General features: G+C 42.1%; 1 protein-coding gene and 1 pseudogene across 1 annotated transcript in view; one reads left to right on the top strand and one right to left on the bottom strand.

Annotated features, from left to right (window-relative positions):
- Mdh1 (malate dehydrogenase 1) overlaps positions 1 to 18,911 on the top strand; it is a 39,009-nt gene that overhangs the window by 17,808 nt on the left and 2,290 nt on the right. The window contains exons 3-6 of the mRNA XM_080284232.1: positions 286 to 422; positions 2,226 to 2,381; positions 12,229 to 12,411; positions 13,566 to 13,790. Coding sequence (XP_080140358.1) covers positions 286 to 422; positions 2,226 to 2,381; positions 12,229 to 12,411; positions 13,566 to 13,790 — 701 coding nt within the window. The remainder of the gene's footprint in view (positions 1 to 285; positions 423 to 2,225; positions 2,382 to 12,228; positions 12,412 to 13,565; positions 13,791 to 18,911) is intronic.
- Positions 9,850 to 9,968, bottom strand: LOC145414729 (5S ribosomal RNA; annotated as a pseudogene).

Below are 18,911 nucleotides of genomic sequence, written 5' to 3'. Positions count from 1 at the left end.
CTCGGCGCGCTGGGGGCTGCTACAGCAATGAATTCTGATTGGCTGGTGTGTTGTGGGTGCATCCATTGGCCAGTGTGTTGCTGGGTTTGCCCGGGCTCTGGTTGGCTACTGCATATGAGCGGTTGATACGCCTTGCATCCCAGTATTGTATAGAACCGTCGGGTACATCCTGTTTCAGTGCCGGATGTTGGATAATTTTGCTGGATATTGCTTTAATAGAGCCAGGTCAATAGCGCCGGATATTGCGACGACAGATAATTGAAAGTTTACTGTATTCTTTTCCAGATGTCATAGCAACTGATAATGCTGATGTTGCATTTAAGGACATTGATGCAGCTTTCTTGGTGGGAGCCATGCCACGCAAGGAAGGGATGGAACGCAAGGACTTGTTGGCAGCCAATGTGAAAATCTTCAAGGTCCAGGTACAGCATACCTAGATAAGGAATTTCTCTTTATACTCCAAGATTTCTGGGTTCATCACATTTCCTGGCCCCTTATGATATGCCTCATCAGGCAGAATGTATAGATGAATAATTTTTTTCAGTTGAGCTGGACCATTCTGACCCCTGTTGAATACAGACATAAAACCAAATATGGTGCTGAGCTGCAACATTTGCACAGATTTGGGTCATAAAATTGTGCACAAATTCAGTTATTACAGATTTTGTATTATGTATTACTGTAAATAGAGAATTTTGGTTCTGGACCCTTGACCAGAGTTCATTCTGTTTTTAATTTACTTGCCTCAATTGCCTCCCCACAATTATATAACAGGCATTACCACTAGGCTCTGCTCAAACACTTGATGAGTACTGTACTCTTTATTCGAGAATTGTTCTATGCTCCACTCAAACATTCGACAAGCACTCTGCCCAAGACTAGCACTTGTCAGCCTTTTAAAACTATGACAAACTTTCGTACAGTAAATGTTTACATGTCAGACCTTTTGTCTCCCATCTAAAAATCTTGCTCATACACAGCATATACGTTTGCAGTAGAAACGGCACCAGTATTTTTTTTTTTTTAACCCCTCAACATTAAGCATGTATTTACACATTAGTTTGTAGCATGTTTCCGGGAAAGGTTGCCTAATCTGTGCCCAGTTTTAAATAAGTATAGTAATATTTTCAAGAGATGCTTATTACCCAGGAAACCTCCATTGTGAAATGTATCAGTGTCAGTAATATTAGTAAATACTGTACAAGAAAAGAATCTCAGCAAAGCTTAAAAGCAGTATTTCCATTATATATGAGTGTTTTGATTACATATCAAGGCTGGTTATCACAGGACATCAGTGTGACATGGCACACTAGTGCAGAACCGCTGCTCTAGGCATCACTGTGCGTACTGTGAGTCAGCACATGCAATGCATTGACATTGTTTATGCATGAATGTTTGGTTTGAATGCAGACGTAGGTAAGAGTGAAGTAATAGTGTGATGTGCTGGAGAGAGAGAGAGAGAGAGAGAGAGAGAGAGACTGGAATTGTTAAAAAGTAGCTTGGTGCAGTAATAGTGATGAGAGATAGATGTCCAAAGGAAATGGAGAGTAAAATGGCTCAGGAATGAAAGTTGACTGGTGCAGTTAAGGTGTTGATATGAAATGTGGTCAGAGTATGATGTGTGCAAGAGGAGTGCATGAAGGTCAATTATTGGTCATGGTAATGTAAGGGTGTGAGTCTTGGATGACTTACCGGTAGTTGAAAAGTTAGATCAGTGATAATGGGATGGTTGAGGAATGGGGATGGAATGCATAGCTACTGTTGATAGGATAAGAAACCATGATTCATGAGAGATGTGATGTAAGGAAATTATGATACTAGGGTAGAAGGGCAAGAATATACCAGCTGTCTGTCTCTAAGCTGAATAAAATTGTGTAAAGGCAGAAGTAAAATAAAGTGTCATTAGGTTGATGGGGTTAATAGCAAAAAAGAACATCAAGAGGTCAACTTAAAAGTGTACTTACTGGGAGCTTCTGTATTCCTGTAGATCTGTCTATAGCTGAATGCATTAAAACTGGAGGAGGTCACCACCAAGAAATTGCCTTATTGTCACCCTGTCCTGTGTCCTGCCTCCAGTGCACACAACCCTCTTCCATATACTGTACCTCTCCTTCCCATCCTCAGTTGCCCCCTCCTTCTCCCCTTCTACATGAAAAGCTGCTTTATATAGTTTCCCTGTGTATTGTGTCATGCAGTTAAAAGTTTAAAGTCTGTTTCATTTCCAGGGCCAGGCCTTGGATAAACATGCCAAGAAATCTGTGAAGGTTCTTGTTGTTGGCAATCCAGCTAACACCAATGCCTTGATCTGTGCCAAGTACGCTCCTTCCATCCCAAGGGAGAACTTCTCAGCCATGACCCGCTTGGACCAGAACCGTGCTCAGGTAATACCCTGTGATTACTTGGTGTTAAAGGTTGTGTTCTAAGTGGCTTTGGAGTTTTTATAACCTCTCATCTGTAGTAACATGATACTTGGTAATTGTCTCATGTCATACTGATGAAATTTATGTTGATCATATGATTGTGGTATGCAAGATCAAGCTGAGAGGAGTGAGGTGTATCAGGAGAGAGAGGAGCAGTCGGGGAGAACGACTGAAAGTTGAGAAGCTGAGGATCAAAGAAATGGCAGATGATTACTGGACCAATGTAGAGGAGGAGATAGAATTACTGAATTGGAGTGAAATGGATCTGGACAGCCTGTGGAATGCATATAGGGACTGCTTAGTTAGGAATGCTAAAGCGATGTGTGGTGTGGCAAGAGTAACAACAAAGAAGAAAGGTACAGCATGGTGGGATGAGGAGGTAAAGAGATCGGTGGAGGAAAAGAGGAAGAAGTGGTTAAAGTGGTTACAGAACAGGGGTTCAGTTGAAATAAGAACTGAACATGCTGAGAGCAAGAAGCACATAAAGAGACTAGTCAAGAGGAAAGAGGAGGTAAATGAGGATCTAGGAAGAAAAGTGAATGCAAACTACTCTGAAAATAGAAAGTTATTCTGGAAAGAGGTCGGACATGTAGAAGTGAAAGCGGAAAGAAATGTGATGGTGTGAAGCATGTAGGTGGTAGATTATTAACGCATGGAGATGAAGTAAGGACCAGATGAAAAGAATATTTTGAAAGCCTGATGAATGGGAATAGAGAGAGCAGAGCGGCTGTAAACATGATTGGTTTTGGGAGTGTGCAGAGAAGGAATGCAGTACCAGGAGACGTGACACTGGCATAGGTGAAGAGTGCTGTGAAGCAGCTGAAAAATGGGAAAGCAGCTGGGGTTGATGAGGTGTATGCGGAGATGCTGAAGTGTAGTGGAGAGAGTGGAATGAAATGCTTGTTGGAGATATGTAAGAAGCAGGGGCGTACCAAGAGATTTGGGGGCCCGGGGGGCCAGGTTCTTTGCGGGGTCCCCCTCCAACATCCAAATATAGGGGGCCCCCCAAAAGCTAGTGGCTGCCATAGGTATACTGTAAGAGAACTGTGGGCAGGCTTTATAGTGTAACAGTTTAACATTCGTAATCCTTGCCATAACTGGTTTTGAATTACCAAAGTACATATTTCTGGTGTGTTTTACAGTGTTACTAATGAAACTGGTAATTATTTTTGATGCTGATGTCACAAGGTAGCAACCCACATAGCCTCACCCTACCCAGCCTAACCTAATCGAAGGTAAACCTAACTCATCAGCACCAAAAACAATTATTAGATTCATTAAAGCATTAATAATATTGTAAAATACATCATGAAAATGTATTTTGGTCATTAAGAACAAGTTATGGTTTTTAATGACCAAAATACGATGGCATTGCACTCACTGGTTTCAGTGTCAGGTGACAACTGAAACCGTGAGACGTGTCTCGAATGTATCAGAAGGTTTAGGCCTACCGCTTGCCTACAAGTTGCCAGATATCTTATTCTCAAAACTACCTAATATCTCAGCCGGGATTGTCGGGATGATAAATATATATATTTTAAATATTAATATAAAAGCTTATAAATTTTTAAGGCTTTTGGGGTCCCTCCCACAATTGGGGGCCTGGGGGGCAGTTTCAAACGGCCCCCCTGCCCCCCCTCTCAGGTACGCCACTGGTAAGAAGGCATGGATGTGTGAAACTGTGCCTGCAGCGTGGAAGAAGGCTGTGATTGTACCCTTGTACAAAAATAAAGGTGAGCTAAGTGAGTGCAAGAATTATTGTGGCAATTATTGAGTGTGGTAGGGGAAGTATATGGAAGGATTATTATAGAGAAGGTAAGAGAGATATCAGAAGTCCTTGTGAGTGATGAACAGGGTGGCTTTAGGAGTGGCAGAGGATGTGTGGACCAAATATTTGCAGTGAGAAAGATAGTAGAGAAGGCTTGTGAGAGGGACCATAATTTGTGTTTGGCATTCATGGATCTGGAAAAAGCATATGACAAAGTGGACAGAGATGGATTGTGGAAAGTTATGCACACGTACAGTTTAGAGGGGAAGCTGCTAGGTGCCGTCAAGAGTTTTTATGATGGTAGTGAAGCATGTGTAAGGGTTAATGGACATCTAAGTGAATGGTTCGTGATTGGTGTGGGGGTGCAACAGGATTGTGTGATGTCCCCATGGTTGTTCAATATATATATGGATGGGGTGATGAGAGAAGTAAAAACACAAGTAATGGAGAGAGGGATGGCGTAGGTAATGAATGGTGATGAATGGAATATCTCAAATTTGTTGTATGCTGATGATGCAGTACTGTTTGCATTTACCGGACGAGAACTTGGTAGGCTAATGCAGAGTTTTGCTGATGTCTGTAAGCGTCGTGCTTTGAGAGTAAATGTAAAAAAAGAGTAAAGTGATGGTTATTGAGAGAGAAGGTGAATGGAGAGAGACTGGAATTGGTGAGAGAGTTCAAATACCTGGGTACAGTGATAGAAAAGAGAGGAAAATGTGCAAAAGAAGTTGAAAGTAGAGTGACACAAGGAAGAAAAGTGGCTGGTGATATGAAGGCCTTGATAAGAAACAGAGGCTTGAGTATTGCAGCTGCACGAGTCTTACACGAAGGAGTGTTAGCACCAACTTTAACATACGGATGTGAAACTATGGTGTGGCATGAAAATGAAGAGTCAAGAGTAAGAGCAGTGGAGATAGGACTGCTGAGGAATGTATGTGTAGTACAGAGGGTGGATAGGATACGAAATAATGTGATTTGTGAAAGATGCAGAGTGAGGAAGTCGGTGGACACCAGAATCGAAGAGAGTGTACTGAGATGATATGGTCTTGTGGAGAGAAGATAACAGTAGAGTGGTGAAAGAGGTATATCTGAGCGAATTCGAAGGAGGGAGGAGGTGAGGTAAGCCAAGGAGAAGGTGGAGAGATATGGTGGATGAATGTGTGAGGAAGGGAGGTTTGGAAGTTGGTGAGGCTAGGGAACTGACAGGAGATCGAGCTGGCTGGATGAGTGTTGTGAGGAGAATTGCATGATCAAGGATTTTGGCACCCCTTTTTAACATGGCAGCATCTGGATTGACTCCATCGGATACGATTATATGAAGCTACAGAACGTGGCGAATGTGTTTGGCCTGTCCGATAGAGCCAGGATTCCGGGAGCTTGAGTGATGAGTGAATGGAAGCGTGGCCCATTGGATTGGGCAAATTTGGGCTGTCTGGACATTGCTACTCCTCACCCTGCCTAAGGGTGGGAAAGGAGGTCCGGATGATGATGATGATGATTAAAAGAATATAAATAAGAGTTTCGAGAATGTTAAGTTCAGATGTGCTATTAATGAAGGGATTAATGAAGGCTATATTGAATGCCTCCTGTTTGAAAAGTCCCTCCTACGCTGAATCAAAACATGTAGAGTTGGCAGGAATGAAATATAAGATGTCATCAGACTGGCATCAGTTTGTGTGATGGCTTTACCTTGAATGCAAGAGGTGGTTGGAGATACTGTATTTGGTTATGTTATGCCACCTTTAAATGTTTAGTTAGCCTAACCTAAGAGCTTATTCATCTGCAGGGTAATACTGTACTGTATGGGACTGGCTGTTAACGTTTTTCGCTATTACTATAATACCCAAAGAGCTGTGCTAAAATTGGAGGTGGGGCCCTCTTAGTTGGCTGCCCCTCTTCCTCTCCCCACCCTATGTAGAACAGGAAACATTAACTTTATGAAACTGAGCCACCATAGCTCAGTTGATTAGAGCATTTGCTATTGACAGAGGGGTTGGGCATTTGAGCCCACCCAAGGGCCATTGGTTGATGTTTGGAAAGGTATCCAGCCTTAAAGTGCTACATTCTTCAATGAAAGTCCTCTACAAAACAGAAACACCATAGCCCCTTAGGAAGTTCATGATGTAAATCAAACACACACAAACATGCTTCAGTGAGAGTCCAGTACATAGGGGCAATGAGTACATGGTGTAAAATCACACACACACACACACACACACGCACACGCACACGCACACACACACACACACACACACACACACACACACACACACACACACACACACACACACGATAGGACAAATATGCTGTTTCCAGTGGAGTTCAGTTTTGTAGGAATATTTCATTGTTATTGTAGTTGATTAAGTCGCACCCAATCGAGTCTAAATTGGTAGGTGTAGTTGGTCGTTGTAATTGAGGGGAATAGTTTGTTGTTGTTATGGTCGATTAAGTAGCATCCAGTTGAGTCCATATTGGTAGGTATAATTGGTTTTCGTTGTAGTCAGTCTTAATCTGCAACAGAGCCAGGGGGGATCCCAAGAGCACTCTCTGCCCGTCAACGGCACTGGGATACTATTGTATCCGTAGCAGTATCAAATATTTCTCTTGTAAGACTATGTATTTCTCCTTTCAGGTGTTTGAAGGAGTTATAGTGATGATACGTTTTCTTAATGTCTTACATAATTCTCTTTTGAAAAATCCTTGTCTGAAGAATTTTCTTGTGATCTGTTGGATTCTTGTAGTAAAGTTTTCCAAATTTGTACCTGTCTTTGCAACCCGTAGCAGTTGAGACATGTATACACCATACGCTGGAACTCTAGGTATTGTTGCCAATAAATTTGTGTATGGTACAATTTCAGAATTATAATAATCCCTTTTATCATAGAGTTTTGTTTATATAACTTTATTTTCTATTTTGATATTAATTTCTAAAAACCTTGCGTGGCAGTTGTCGGTGTTTTCCTTATTTAATACTAGTGCATCTGGATATATCTCTTTTATCCTTTCATTCACTTCTCCATCATTGTTTAAAGATATTAGATCATCAATGAATAGTCTAGTACTGTTAAATTTCTTCGCTACTGAATATTGAACTTTTGACATACGTTCCATCCACTTGAATTCATAAATACAGTATATAAGTTTAAATTTGCCATGACTGGGGCTGGATCTTTTCCCATGGGTATTCCTATGCACTGTTTGAGAACCATATTTCCACAAGTAAAAATTCAGTTTTCTTCCAGGTAATTTGTCATATCTGTTATCTGATCCTCTGAGAAAGTTTTTGCCATCTCTTTTATTTACCCAGTATCCATCATGTTCATCTACTGTGATCAAATTCTTATTCAGTCCTTTAAAAGCAACTTGCACTGTCCATTCGAACTTCTTTTTTATATCCTCGTGTTCAGTCTTCGTGTATAACATTGAAAAATCATATGTTTTATGTTTCATGCATTTCTTTTGTGATTGATAGAAAACACACACACACACACACACACACACACACACACACACACACACACACACACACACACACACACACACACACACACACAGAGTAATATATTTTATTGATTTATTTGTGATATCTTCTATCCATCCATCCATCCATCATCCAGTCCAACATTGCCCTATGAGGAGCATAGGAGCCTGGGGCTAGGCAGTTGGTCCCAACATTTAAGATGAGAGTGACCAGCCTCACTCATCCCTGAGTGGGATTACATGAGCAGTCAATCCCAACCACCTCTTGGATATAAACCTTCCCCAGCTCAATCCTATTGGAGTGCAATAATTACTCACTAAACATGATTTTATATAGTTCAGAAGAAACGTTGTTGTAGTGCATGGGTTGTTGTTCTGGCCCCAAGCATATGTGGATGTATACTTGCTGGACTGCAGGTTGAAATTGTCCTTTTCTGCTGTCCATAATCCACCTTCTGAAGGACAGGTAGGGAGTTAAGAGACAGCTGTATACTGTAATTCAGGGTTACATTGGTGCTGCCACATGAAGGTTACAGATTCAGACACTCAGTGAAGGAGTAAATTAAGGATATACATTTTCTATTTTCAATGTATACAGTATCTAATCCATCAGGTTTGCAAAATGTTACCTAAATTGAATATCATCATCTGGAAATACAGAAAGAAAGGTGAAATATAAAAGTTGCTTCCTGGGATTTGCAAGGTTAACAAAAATTGTTAGGTTCTTGTTTTGTTTCAACAGGCCTTGTCATGCTTGCATATGTCAGCCTTGTTAAGCTGATGGCATCTATCCATGCTACACATCTTCTAGCAACTTCTCTATTAAGGTGATGAGGGTGTTGGCCTTACAGCTGCTGTTGAGGGTATGAAGTGTCAGCACTGATCTAGCTTCCCCTTGAGGTGTCCTTATAACAACTATTGTATGTTTCGGGTGCTTAGAAATACCACTCTTGCTGACCTTCCCGCTTATCCTCACAGTATCCCCTGCTACTGTTAGTTGATATTACTCAGCTTGGGAAATGCCGTCTTTTTGAAGATTGTAGGAGCTCACCATCCACTCACTCTTTGTAGTGCTGCTCTCAGGTGTCTGCCCTTTCCTCTCCATCCTTCTTTCCTTCCATTCTCTTCTGTCTTTCTTTCCTTCATTCTTTCCTTGTCCTTCTGCCTACGGGTGACTTTACACTCCCACTTATGTCTTTCTTTCCTTCATTCTTTCCACTTCCTTCACCCTGTGGGTGACTCTACACTGAGTGACAAGCCAAATGGTTTCCTGTGCACCAGGAAACCATTTACTATGCTGGGTGGTAACCATATAACCAAATTTTGGCGCCTGGTGGTTTAGTGGGTAATTATTGCGCTCCAATCGGATTGAGCCGGTGAAGGTTTAAATCCAAGGGATGGTTGGGGTTGATTGCTCATGTAATGCCACTCAGAGATGAGTGAGGCTGGTCACTCTGATCTTAAATGTCGGGACCAACTGCCTAGCCCCGGGCTCCTACGCTCCTCATGGGGCAATGTAGGATTGGATGATGGATGGATAGAAGCAGTCACCATTAACCCATTACAGTGGTGAAATCCTTTATACATTCATCGGGTTATTGCCAGACAGCTTTGTTGTGGAAGACCTCTCCGATCTGTATGCAGATATCCTCAGCACCTGCATCAGCATTGATTTCATAGGACTGCATAAAGTTTATGTTTTAGTTAGCCATTTTACTCTGTGACCTAAATGAACATAGACTAAGATGACTGTAAACTCTTGATCTGGAAAATAACTGTCTGGTGGGTAATGCTGTTGAGTCTTTCTGGCCAAGCAAACCCATTGACCGCAGGCAGGCAACCACCCCTCCAGGGCCATCCTGTCTTGTGAACTGATGTTACCATATGGCAGACAGCACCTCACTACAGCATGGCTCAGAGAAGAGTGTTGAGGTCTGGTTCCTGAGTGGATGCTGCATATGCATGTTTATACCCATTTGACAGGGTCACCGCAGCAGGTTCCACATCACCCTGTTATTTGGTTATATGGTTACCACCCAGTGTTGTAAATGGTTCATTCATTCATTCATTGCCAGACGCCATGTATCCCAAACGGGGTGGTCAAGGGCTTAGAGTTCATTGTTTTACAGGGAGGGGCACTAATCCTCCACCAACCCCACTTGACACGTAGGGAGAACGTTATGCCAACAGCATCTGGTGTTCCCAGGCGGTCACCCATCCAAGTACTAACCAGACCCAACGTTGCTTAACTTCGCTGATCGGACGGGAAGCGGTGTACTCAACGTGGCATGGTAAAAGATTAAAATTAAGCATAAATTACAATACACTACATGTACAGTATTAATACAGTATATATAGTAGAGGAATACAGTACACAATATGTAATCATACTGTACTTACCTAGTGTTGGCATCGTTGGAGGGTAGATACACACAAATACGTTGTCTTTATATGGTAGTCAGAGCACTGTTAGGCCACAAGGTTAGTTAACAGCACTGCAGCAACGAATAGGGCATGGGAAGCCACAGACTAAGTTACAGCATAAGGGTTTAGCCACCACATGGGCCACAGCAGAGCACAGATATGTCCTCATTGTATGGTGTCCACAGGAGAGAATGAGAGAGCAGTGGTAGGCTCGGCACACGCGATGGGCTGCTCCCACAATGCACTGCGATTGGCTGGCGCTTTGCAGGATCTGCCCACACGCCGATTGGGTTCCGTGTCTGTGCCGGAGGCCTGGTTACTTCCTGTTTCAGAGCCAGATATTGCATAATTTCGCGTGATATTGCCTTAACCCCTAGGATACGCAATTCGATCAACCGTACCACAGTGAAAATCTGTTTGTGGAGCCGATTTTTCAACTCTTTCAGAAGTAAGAAGTTTTATACCCAAGGTTTAGAGCTTGAATTTACACACCTCATGCCGCAAACCAGAGCATTTTAGACCAACTGATTCATGAGCTATAGCTTGTCAAAGTTGAAAAAAGTTACCCTTCCGCGACTCCATTTCTGTGCGCTCCCACCCCATTCCTTCCTCATTCTTCCCCTCCCATGACCTTCCTTACCCACTCCCTTCATCCCCCCTCTCTTTCTCCCCTCCCCCCAACCCCCCTTCAGAATTTTCAGCTTTTTTTTTTTTTTTTTTTTTTTCCCCCCCCCAGACAGTAGCATGCACAATAATTATGTCGGTGTTCCTCACACACACCCAACACCCTTTCCCTCAACACTTCTCCCCTCCCCACCTTCCCTCTCCCCGTCCCCTTCCCTCATAGCTGTGCAGCTGTCCACAAAAAAAAAAAAAAAAAAAAAAAAAAGAGCAAAAGCATGCAAAGTCTTTTTCTTGGTGTTGCTTACACACTCCAGCACCCACTCCCCCTCACCTCCTCCCCCCCATCCCTTCCTCTCAGAGCTGTCAAATCATGTAACTGTAAGAATTACAAGGGGAAAAAAAGCTAAAGCATGCCAAATAATGATATTGGTGTAAGAGAAAGACAGACACACAAATACACAATTTAATTTATTATTATAAAAAAACAAACATTACTAACATTTACAGGAAACATTACGGTATATACACGGAGATTTAAAAAAAAAAAAAAAAAAAAAAAAAAAAAACATACATTCTATGTTTCGTGCATCGGTGTATACAATTACACAACAGTAATCTGGTATTGAATGAAAACACTCGACATGAATTGTAACAATGACGTATAATACTCAAAGTGAGTTGTAAGTGGAAAACATAGTACAGGGGGTGGCGGTGGGGTGGGAAGAGGCCTGGAAGGGTGATATGGGGGTATAGAGGTGGGAGACAGGCACCACAAGACAAAGAGGGAGCACAGGGGTGTTGAGGGTGGGTAGGGGGGATATAACCCTTCCCAGGGAGACAGTGAAGGGGGGAAAGGGGGGGGACCATGGTGGCATGATGGAGGATGGTGGGGGAGGGGGAGGGAGGGAGCAAGAAGTGGTCTGAAGTGAGGGAGGGGGAGAGGGAAAAAAGGTATTGGGGTAGAGGAAAGTGGCAAGAGGGCAATAGGGGAATCACCGCCCCCCCCCCCCAATCATGGGTAGGGGCCTGGATCCTTCCCCCTCCCGACTCAGGACTTAGTTCTCCTTGGTTTGTATCGATATACGTCACAATCAGGCTGAAGCCTAGTGTCCACAGTTTTTCCCAAAGGCTCTTCTATCGATCACATTCGTATCTTGCATAATCATGAAAAAGGATTGATCAATCCTGTTAGTACTTTAGGGGTTAATAGAGCTGAGCAAATAGCACTGGATATTGTGTTAGGCCAGATAATCCAATGACGGATAAATGAGAGTTTACTATGTACAGATAGTTAAACCTGAGAGTGGAACCAGGGTTCTGTGGGCTTGAATGATCTGTGAATGATTGTGGTATGTGGCGCATTTCACTGGACACACTGTTGAGAGTTGTTTTATGGTTTGCTTTCTGTGTTTTTTGGATACTACTCACCATCATTGTGAAAAAAGGCCATGATGATTTTGTTGCATCCTGTATTTTTCTGACACAACAGTTATGTATTTATTATGTTTTTAGGCTCAGATTGCTGGCAAGCTTGGTATTCCTGTTGTTGATGTGAAGAATGTGATCATCTGGGGGAACCATTCATCCACCCAGTTCCCTGACGTCCGCCATGCCACTGCTCTCGTCAATGGCCAGGAGGTACCCGTGTATGATGCCATCAAGGACGATGCCTATCTCAAGGGCGAATTCATCACGGTAAGTAAACAGATATGGAAATTCAGAAGCTTTGTGGTGCTGTATGTGATGGGAAGTGTTGAGGACAATACTACAAGTACCCTGTAATGATTTAGTCATGTGAAGGTAATGCAACATGAGGTTGACTAGGAGGGTATTTTTAGATGAAATGGGGGAAGACTGAGGATAAGCCAGGGGATTGGAGTGAAGAGGTATATAAATAAGATGCATATGATTTGGAGGGAGGACTGTCTTGTGTTGGAGGACATGATGACATGGATGTCATTTCTCTGTGTCCACCCTCTCCTGGAATTGGGCATCTGGCTGCAAGTGGTATAGATAGATAGGATTGGAAGTTTGTTGCCAGCTTTTTTATTCAGAATATCTGTTTATGTTGCCTGATGTTCCAGTGGTTAGAATGCCCCAGCCAGAGGTGGCCTTGACATGCATGTAGGTTTAATTTCGAAGAGGTGATTGGAGATTTGGTGTAATGTAATTGGAAATTTGCAGTACTGTAATGTCATCAGGTGAAGTAGACTGGTCATCATCCCTTAAATGTAGTTTATTGTACTGAACTATAGTGTCCTGGTGTTAGACCGCTACTCTTGTTTTTCTTTTTCTTTTTTCATTTTTCTTTCTCCCCAATTAAGCTCACAGTAATTTTCAGGGAAAAAAAAAAGTTCAGTTGCTGCCACATATAAAGCTGATTTCCCAGTTTCCTTAAGTTTACAATACCAGTTATGTGGAAAAGTTGTGGTCTAGAACAGTCCGTGACATATAACGTACCTTTAATTTGATCATTAATACAGCACACTACAGTTTTGATAATAAGCAGACATAGATTAGTGAAATGGTAATTAGTACACTGCCCTTGGGTGGGAAAGGAGGTCCGGATGATGATGATGATGATGATGATGATGACGAGGATGAGGATGAGGATGAGGATGCAGTTAACACTGAAATACATATGACTCATTCTCAGCTAATTAAAGAGATCTGAGGTTAACTGGAATAGAATAGTGGAGTTGCCCCAACCATTAGGAGGTTAATGGTGACATTTTTTACATTGACTTTTAAAATTCGCTTACAGATCAGTAAGATCGTTAGGCATTACCTGGAATGGAATACCAAGTTATCCTGACAGCGAGAGGGTAAATTTATTTTTTTCCTTTTAGACTGTGCAAAAGCGTGGTGCTGCAGTTATTGCTGCCCGGAAACTGTCATCTGCAATGTCTGCTGCCAAGGCTGCCTGTGACCACATGAGGAGCATCTGGCAGGGCACCCCAGATGGCCAGCATGTCTCCATGGGGGTCTTCTCTGATGGCTCCTACAACACTCCCGAGGGGGTCATGTTCTCATTCCCTGTAACCATCAGAGACAAGAAGTGGAGCATTGTTATGGTAAGTTTCCTGTAGTTAACTTGTCATAATTTGATCCAGATCCCCCCCCCCCCCATTCTCTTTGAGCACTTTCATGTAGCTCAGTGACAGACAATTACAGTACTGTAATATAGCTCCATGACAAGTGGGTTGGTGGAGGGTTAGTGTCTCTCCCCATAAAACAAATAACTCAAAGTCAAATGGCCACCCCTTCTGGGATTATGGCATCTGGCAATAGATAGATAGAGAGATCTTTCCCATTGCACTATCACCATATTCTAGTGTTAATCTTTCGTTACAAATCAGCATTGAAGATGGAGAGATGAGACTTTCAGGCCAAGTAATGTGAAAAGGGTATGCTAGTAATTGTTTTGTTGGAGTTATAGGCATTTACAAAGATCTGGAGCTGAGATGGTCTGATGAATAACATACTTGTGAAGCATGTTCCCAGATTCCAAAGTTGGAACTAGGGCCATGGCAGACATTCAGAGTGGGTGCTGGTAGTATGTTCTTTTGTGTCCTTGCATATGAGGCTTCTAGGACCAGAGGAGTGTAACCCTCGAAATGGCAGAAATGTACATTCTGCAGGGAAAAGATAGCTCAGACCTTCCTGTACAACATGGTGTGATTTTTCAGGCAAAGATTGACCATGCAGCAGGTGGTAGGATAGAGCAGAATTGCGTAGTTTCACGTGTGGAAAACCTCTGTTTAACTCTTCATATGAGGGCTAGAGGGGTGGATGCTTCTGTACCTGGGCAGCCAATGAGCATTCATATCTCGGTACACGCTTGCTTCTCAGCCAATCACGAGCCACCCACCACACGCCAGCCAACACCACATATCTCAGTGAACACGTGAGACGTCAGTGGCCAGGCTGTTGTTGCCATTTCCTTGTATTTTTTGTGCTTATTGGACGGATTATACCTTTCGCCATGAGTGACAGTGACAGGGAAAGGGATGAACAGTGCCCATAGCATACCACTTAAGCAAACTGGCTTTGAAGGATGTATAAGCAGAAATGTTTTTGTTACTTCATATTTTTAAATAATATTCATCATCTGTAAGTATACTTTTCAGGTCTCAAAACAAAACATAAGTAAAATATAATAAAAAAATTCATATAAAATTAACTAAAGGTCAGAAAAAATAAGATTTTGACAGCTTACTATACTCATAATAGTAATACTGTATATTAACTAGTTTTTCCTTTCAGGAATATTTTATGGGTGGCTCATGGAAGGGGGAGCAAACTCCCCTTATAAAAAAAAAAAAAATCCTCTATAAATTTTTTTTCCAAAAATAGATAAAAAGTAATTGCAGAGGCAATCATTTTGGTATAATTACATTGCCTTTTTGGTTCAGCTTATTACGCCAATGATTCTCCAATTTTAACCTTCAGTAACTCAAAATATACCTAGCAAAGGTTATGCCCCTCTGGTCCTAGGAGCTTCATATGTTTGCACCCTATCTATTTCCCAGTGACGAATACAGTCCCTAATACTGACAAACATAGTTGTTACAACACATTGATATTCAGGTGCGACACCCCTTTCCTATTTCTGCTGTGTCAGCATGGGAAATGGTCAATTCTGGCTCTCAGTCTTTCTCCAAGGACAATGTTCGGTCCCACAGTGAACCTCAAATGGATTGATACAGATACATATAGATATTTACTATCGGGTGTCTGTCTCTTCATCTCCTCCCTCCATCCCTTCCTTCCTCTTCTGTGTTTCTTTACTTCATTCTTTCCTTGTCCTTCTGCCTATGGGTGACTTTACACTCCCTCTTTTGTCTTTCTTTCCTTCATTCTTTCCTGTTCCTTCTGCTTATGGGTGACTCTACACTGAGTGACAAGCTGAAAAGTTTCCTGTACACCAGGAAACCATTTACAGGGTATTATGCTGGGTGGTAACCATATAACCAAATTATTGCACCTGGTGGTTTAGTGGGTAAGTAAGGCACTCCAATCAGATTAAACCGACGAAGATGTATATCCAAGGGATGGTTGTGGTTATTGCTCATGTAGTGCCGCTCAGGGATGAGTGAGGTTGGTCATTCTCATCTTAAGTGTCAGGACCAACTTGCCTAGCCCCGGGATCCTACGCTTCTCATGGGGCAACGTAGGATTGGATGATGGATGGATATTTGGAATAGAATTTTACATAAAAAGAATAAGAGGGTGAAGAAAATATCACACTAGCATGTACATATTCATCACTGCTTTGTTATAAGTACTTTCTGTTCTGTCAGTTACATTCATTAAAGTATTTTCTGTTATGTCATCATAAAGTTGAAGTAATGGTGCCAGTGGGTGGAATCAGAATTCCAGTGACTTGAATAGTGAGTTAGTGTGTGGCCTGATTCTCTCATCCATCCATCCATCATCCAGTCCTATGCTGCCCCATGAGGAGCAATATATATATATATATATTTTATATATAATATACACAAATACTGTATATATATATATTTTTTTTCTTTTTGTTTTTTTGAATCCTACATTACTTCATTTTTTGGGTTGGGAAAGAGGCAGGGATGATGATGATTATGATGAATTTTTTATGGTACAGCACTTGTCCAAGACCCTGTATAAACACGCAGCAGTAGACCTTACTGTATGGTGTGTGTTTGAGCCTTAACACTTTTTCTTTGAGAGTATATTACACTATTAATTAAATCTTGATTACATTTTTTTTTTTTTTTTTTTTTTTTTCCACAATGGATCAGAGAAAAATTGCCTATTATAATTTTCATTGTTAATAGTAAAGTTGATTTGCCAGTTTCACCCAGCTTCCAGTTATCAGTTGTATGGAAAAAGTGTTATTTTGGCACACTGGTTTGACTTCTACTGTAATGAGGATATATCATAGATCCCCAGAGTTAAGGTAGGTTGTCTATGCTTGGAAGTACTGTACAATAGTTAACTAACAGGTATTCAAGGGGAAAATGTCTTTATACATACATACATCATCTAATCCTGTGTTGCCCCATGAGGAGCGTAGGAGCCCAGGGCTAGACAAGTTAGTCCTGACATTTAAGATGAGAATGACCGCCTTACTCATCCCTGAGTGACATTATGTGAGCAGTAAACCCCAACCACCCCTTGACTATAAACCTGCACCAGCTTAGTCCAGTTGGAGCTCCTTAATTACCAGGGTTGGCAAAAAAAAACACTTTTTTTGAAAAAGCCCAACCCACCTGGGTTTTTTCGTTTTTTTTCACAAAATACCCCAAAAAAACGGGCAAAAGTGGGTTTTTTCAAAGTTTACCATAAATTTAAATAAAATAATGTTTCCGCTATACATAATTATGAATAGCTCAATAAAATCTTATTTTTCACAGTTTTTTGAATGAGGGAAATGAACACAGTCATGTTTTGACCTGATTGGCTGTTATCCTTGGGCTGCCTGCTACACAGCAAAACATGCTACAACATATATGTGCAAGCCATTCAATCAGACTATATGGTATGAAGGTATGAGAGGCTTGAGAGCACTGCACAACTCATGAGCTGGCAAAGATCAGTCCACACTACACAATAGTAGGAGAAGGAATCATTTGCCTCGCTACTCTCGTTTCTTTGTTGACCATATAATTGCATTTCTCAGTCATCTAAATAATTGTTACTGAAAATTCTGTTGCATAAATGATTTCACACATTATCTTAACAGTAATAATAGCTTTTGGTAACCAAATATCTAAGCCTATAAAATACATCTATTTTAAACAGAAAGCAATGTTTATATTTCGTTTTTGTTTTTAAAGGCTCCAACATGCTTGCATGTGTTGGCCTTGGTCACCTAATGGCGGCTCTCCATGCTGCACTATCCATTGCAGCCTCCCTGTTCAGTCCCTTAACCCTGAGGTCACACTTAATGACCTCATCCCATGTCTTTCTTGGTCTACCCCTCATAATCCCACCCCCAATATTAACACTTCTCACCTTCCTGACCCAATTTCCATCCTCCATCCTTTCCACATGTCCAAACCATCTCAATCTACCTCTCCTCACACAACACCAATACACTCCAGTCCCATCCTACCTCTCAACTCTTCCATTGTAAACCCAGCCCCTCCAGGCCTTGGACGCAGGGACGCACTGCACATCCACCTAATCAATGTCACCTCTGCACGTCTGAGCCAGCGAATATCTTCCTCCTTCGCTACCCAGGTCTCACTACCATACAGCACCACACCCCCAACACATGCCGCACACAAAGACCCCCCAGCATGTAGGGAGAGTCCTCTCAATGTCAGGAGAGGCAAGAGCTCCCTGAACTTCTTCCAACCACTTCTCACCCTAGCCACAGAGCTAGCTCCAGCCCCACCTCCAGCACACAACATGTCTCCCAAATAACAAATCTCTTCCACACACTCAAGAGACTCACTAGCAAGTTTAATCCTTTCACATCTGACAATCTCCACCTGCTCACCCCGACACGCCGTACACATAAAATCAGCATTATCTCGCAGTCTACCTCTGATACCACTACATCTTTTATGCACCCATTTATCACAAACACCGCACAAGATGGAATTACTTCCCACGCCCGTGTGGCAAACTGCACATGGCCACTCTCCCTCGTCTTCGACAGTACCGCCACCAACCCTAGATATCATCACTTTTGTTTTATCTGCATTTACCCTTAAACCCTTGTGCCCCATACCATCTCTCCACTTCCTAAACCTTTCCTCCGCCTCCCTTTCGTTCTCTGCAATCAACACCAAATCATTAGCATACAACAACTCCCACAGGAGTCCGTTTCTAAAGTCACGTGAAAGGGCTTCAAGTACCATGATAAACAACATGGGACTCAAGACTGACCCTTGATGCACACCAACATTCACGGAAAACTCATCACTCAAATCTCCATTCACTCGTACCTGGGTGTGAGCACCCACATACATAGCCATAACCACCCTAACCAGCCACTCCTCCATGCCAAGCTTTCTCATTGCCCACTTCACCACCTCTCTAGGGACTTTGTCAAAGGCCTTTTCCAAATCAACAAAAACAAAATAAAGATCCCTTCTCCTACCAATATACTTTTGCTGAAGCTGTCAAACAATGAATATAGCATCAGTGGTCCCCCTACCTGGCATAAAACCAAACTGCATCTCATCAATATTCACTCTTTCTCT

The sequence above is a fragment of the Coenobita brevimanus genome, chromosome 100 (genome assembly GCF_032717465.1).
Source record: "Coenobita brevimanus isolate Jiangsu-jjx chromosome 100, ASM3271746v2, whole genome shotgun sequence".
Classification (NCBI taxonomy): Eukaryota; Metazoa; Arthropoda; class Malacostraca; order Decapoda; family Coenobitidae; genus Coenobita; species Coenobita brevimanus.
Note: the sequence above shows the minus strand (reverse complement) of the source record. Positions and strands in the feature narration are given on the sequence as shown.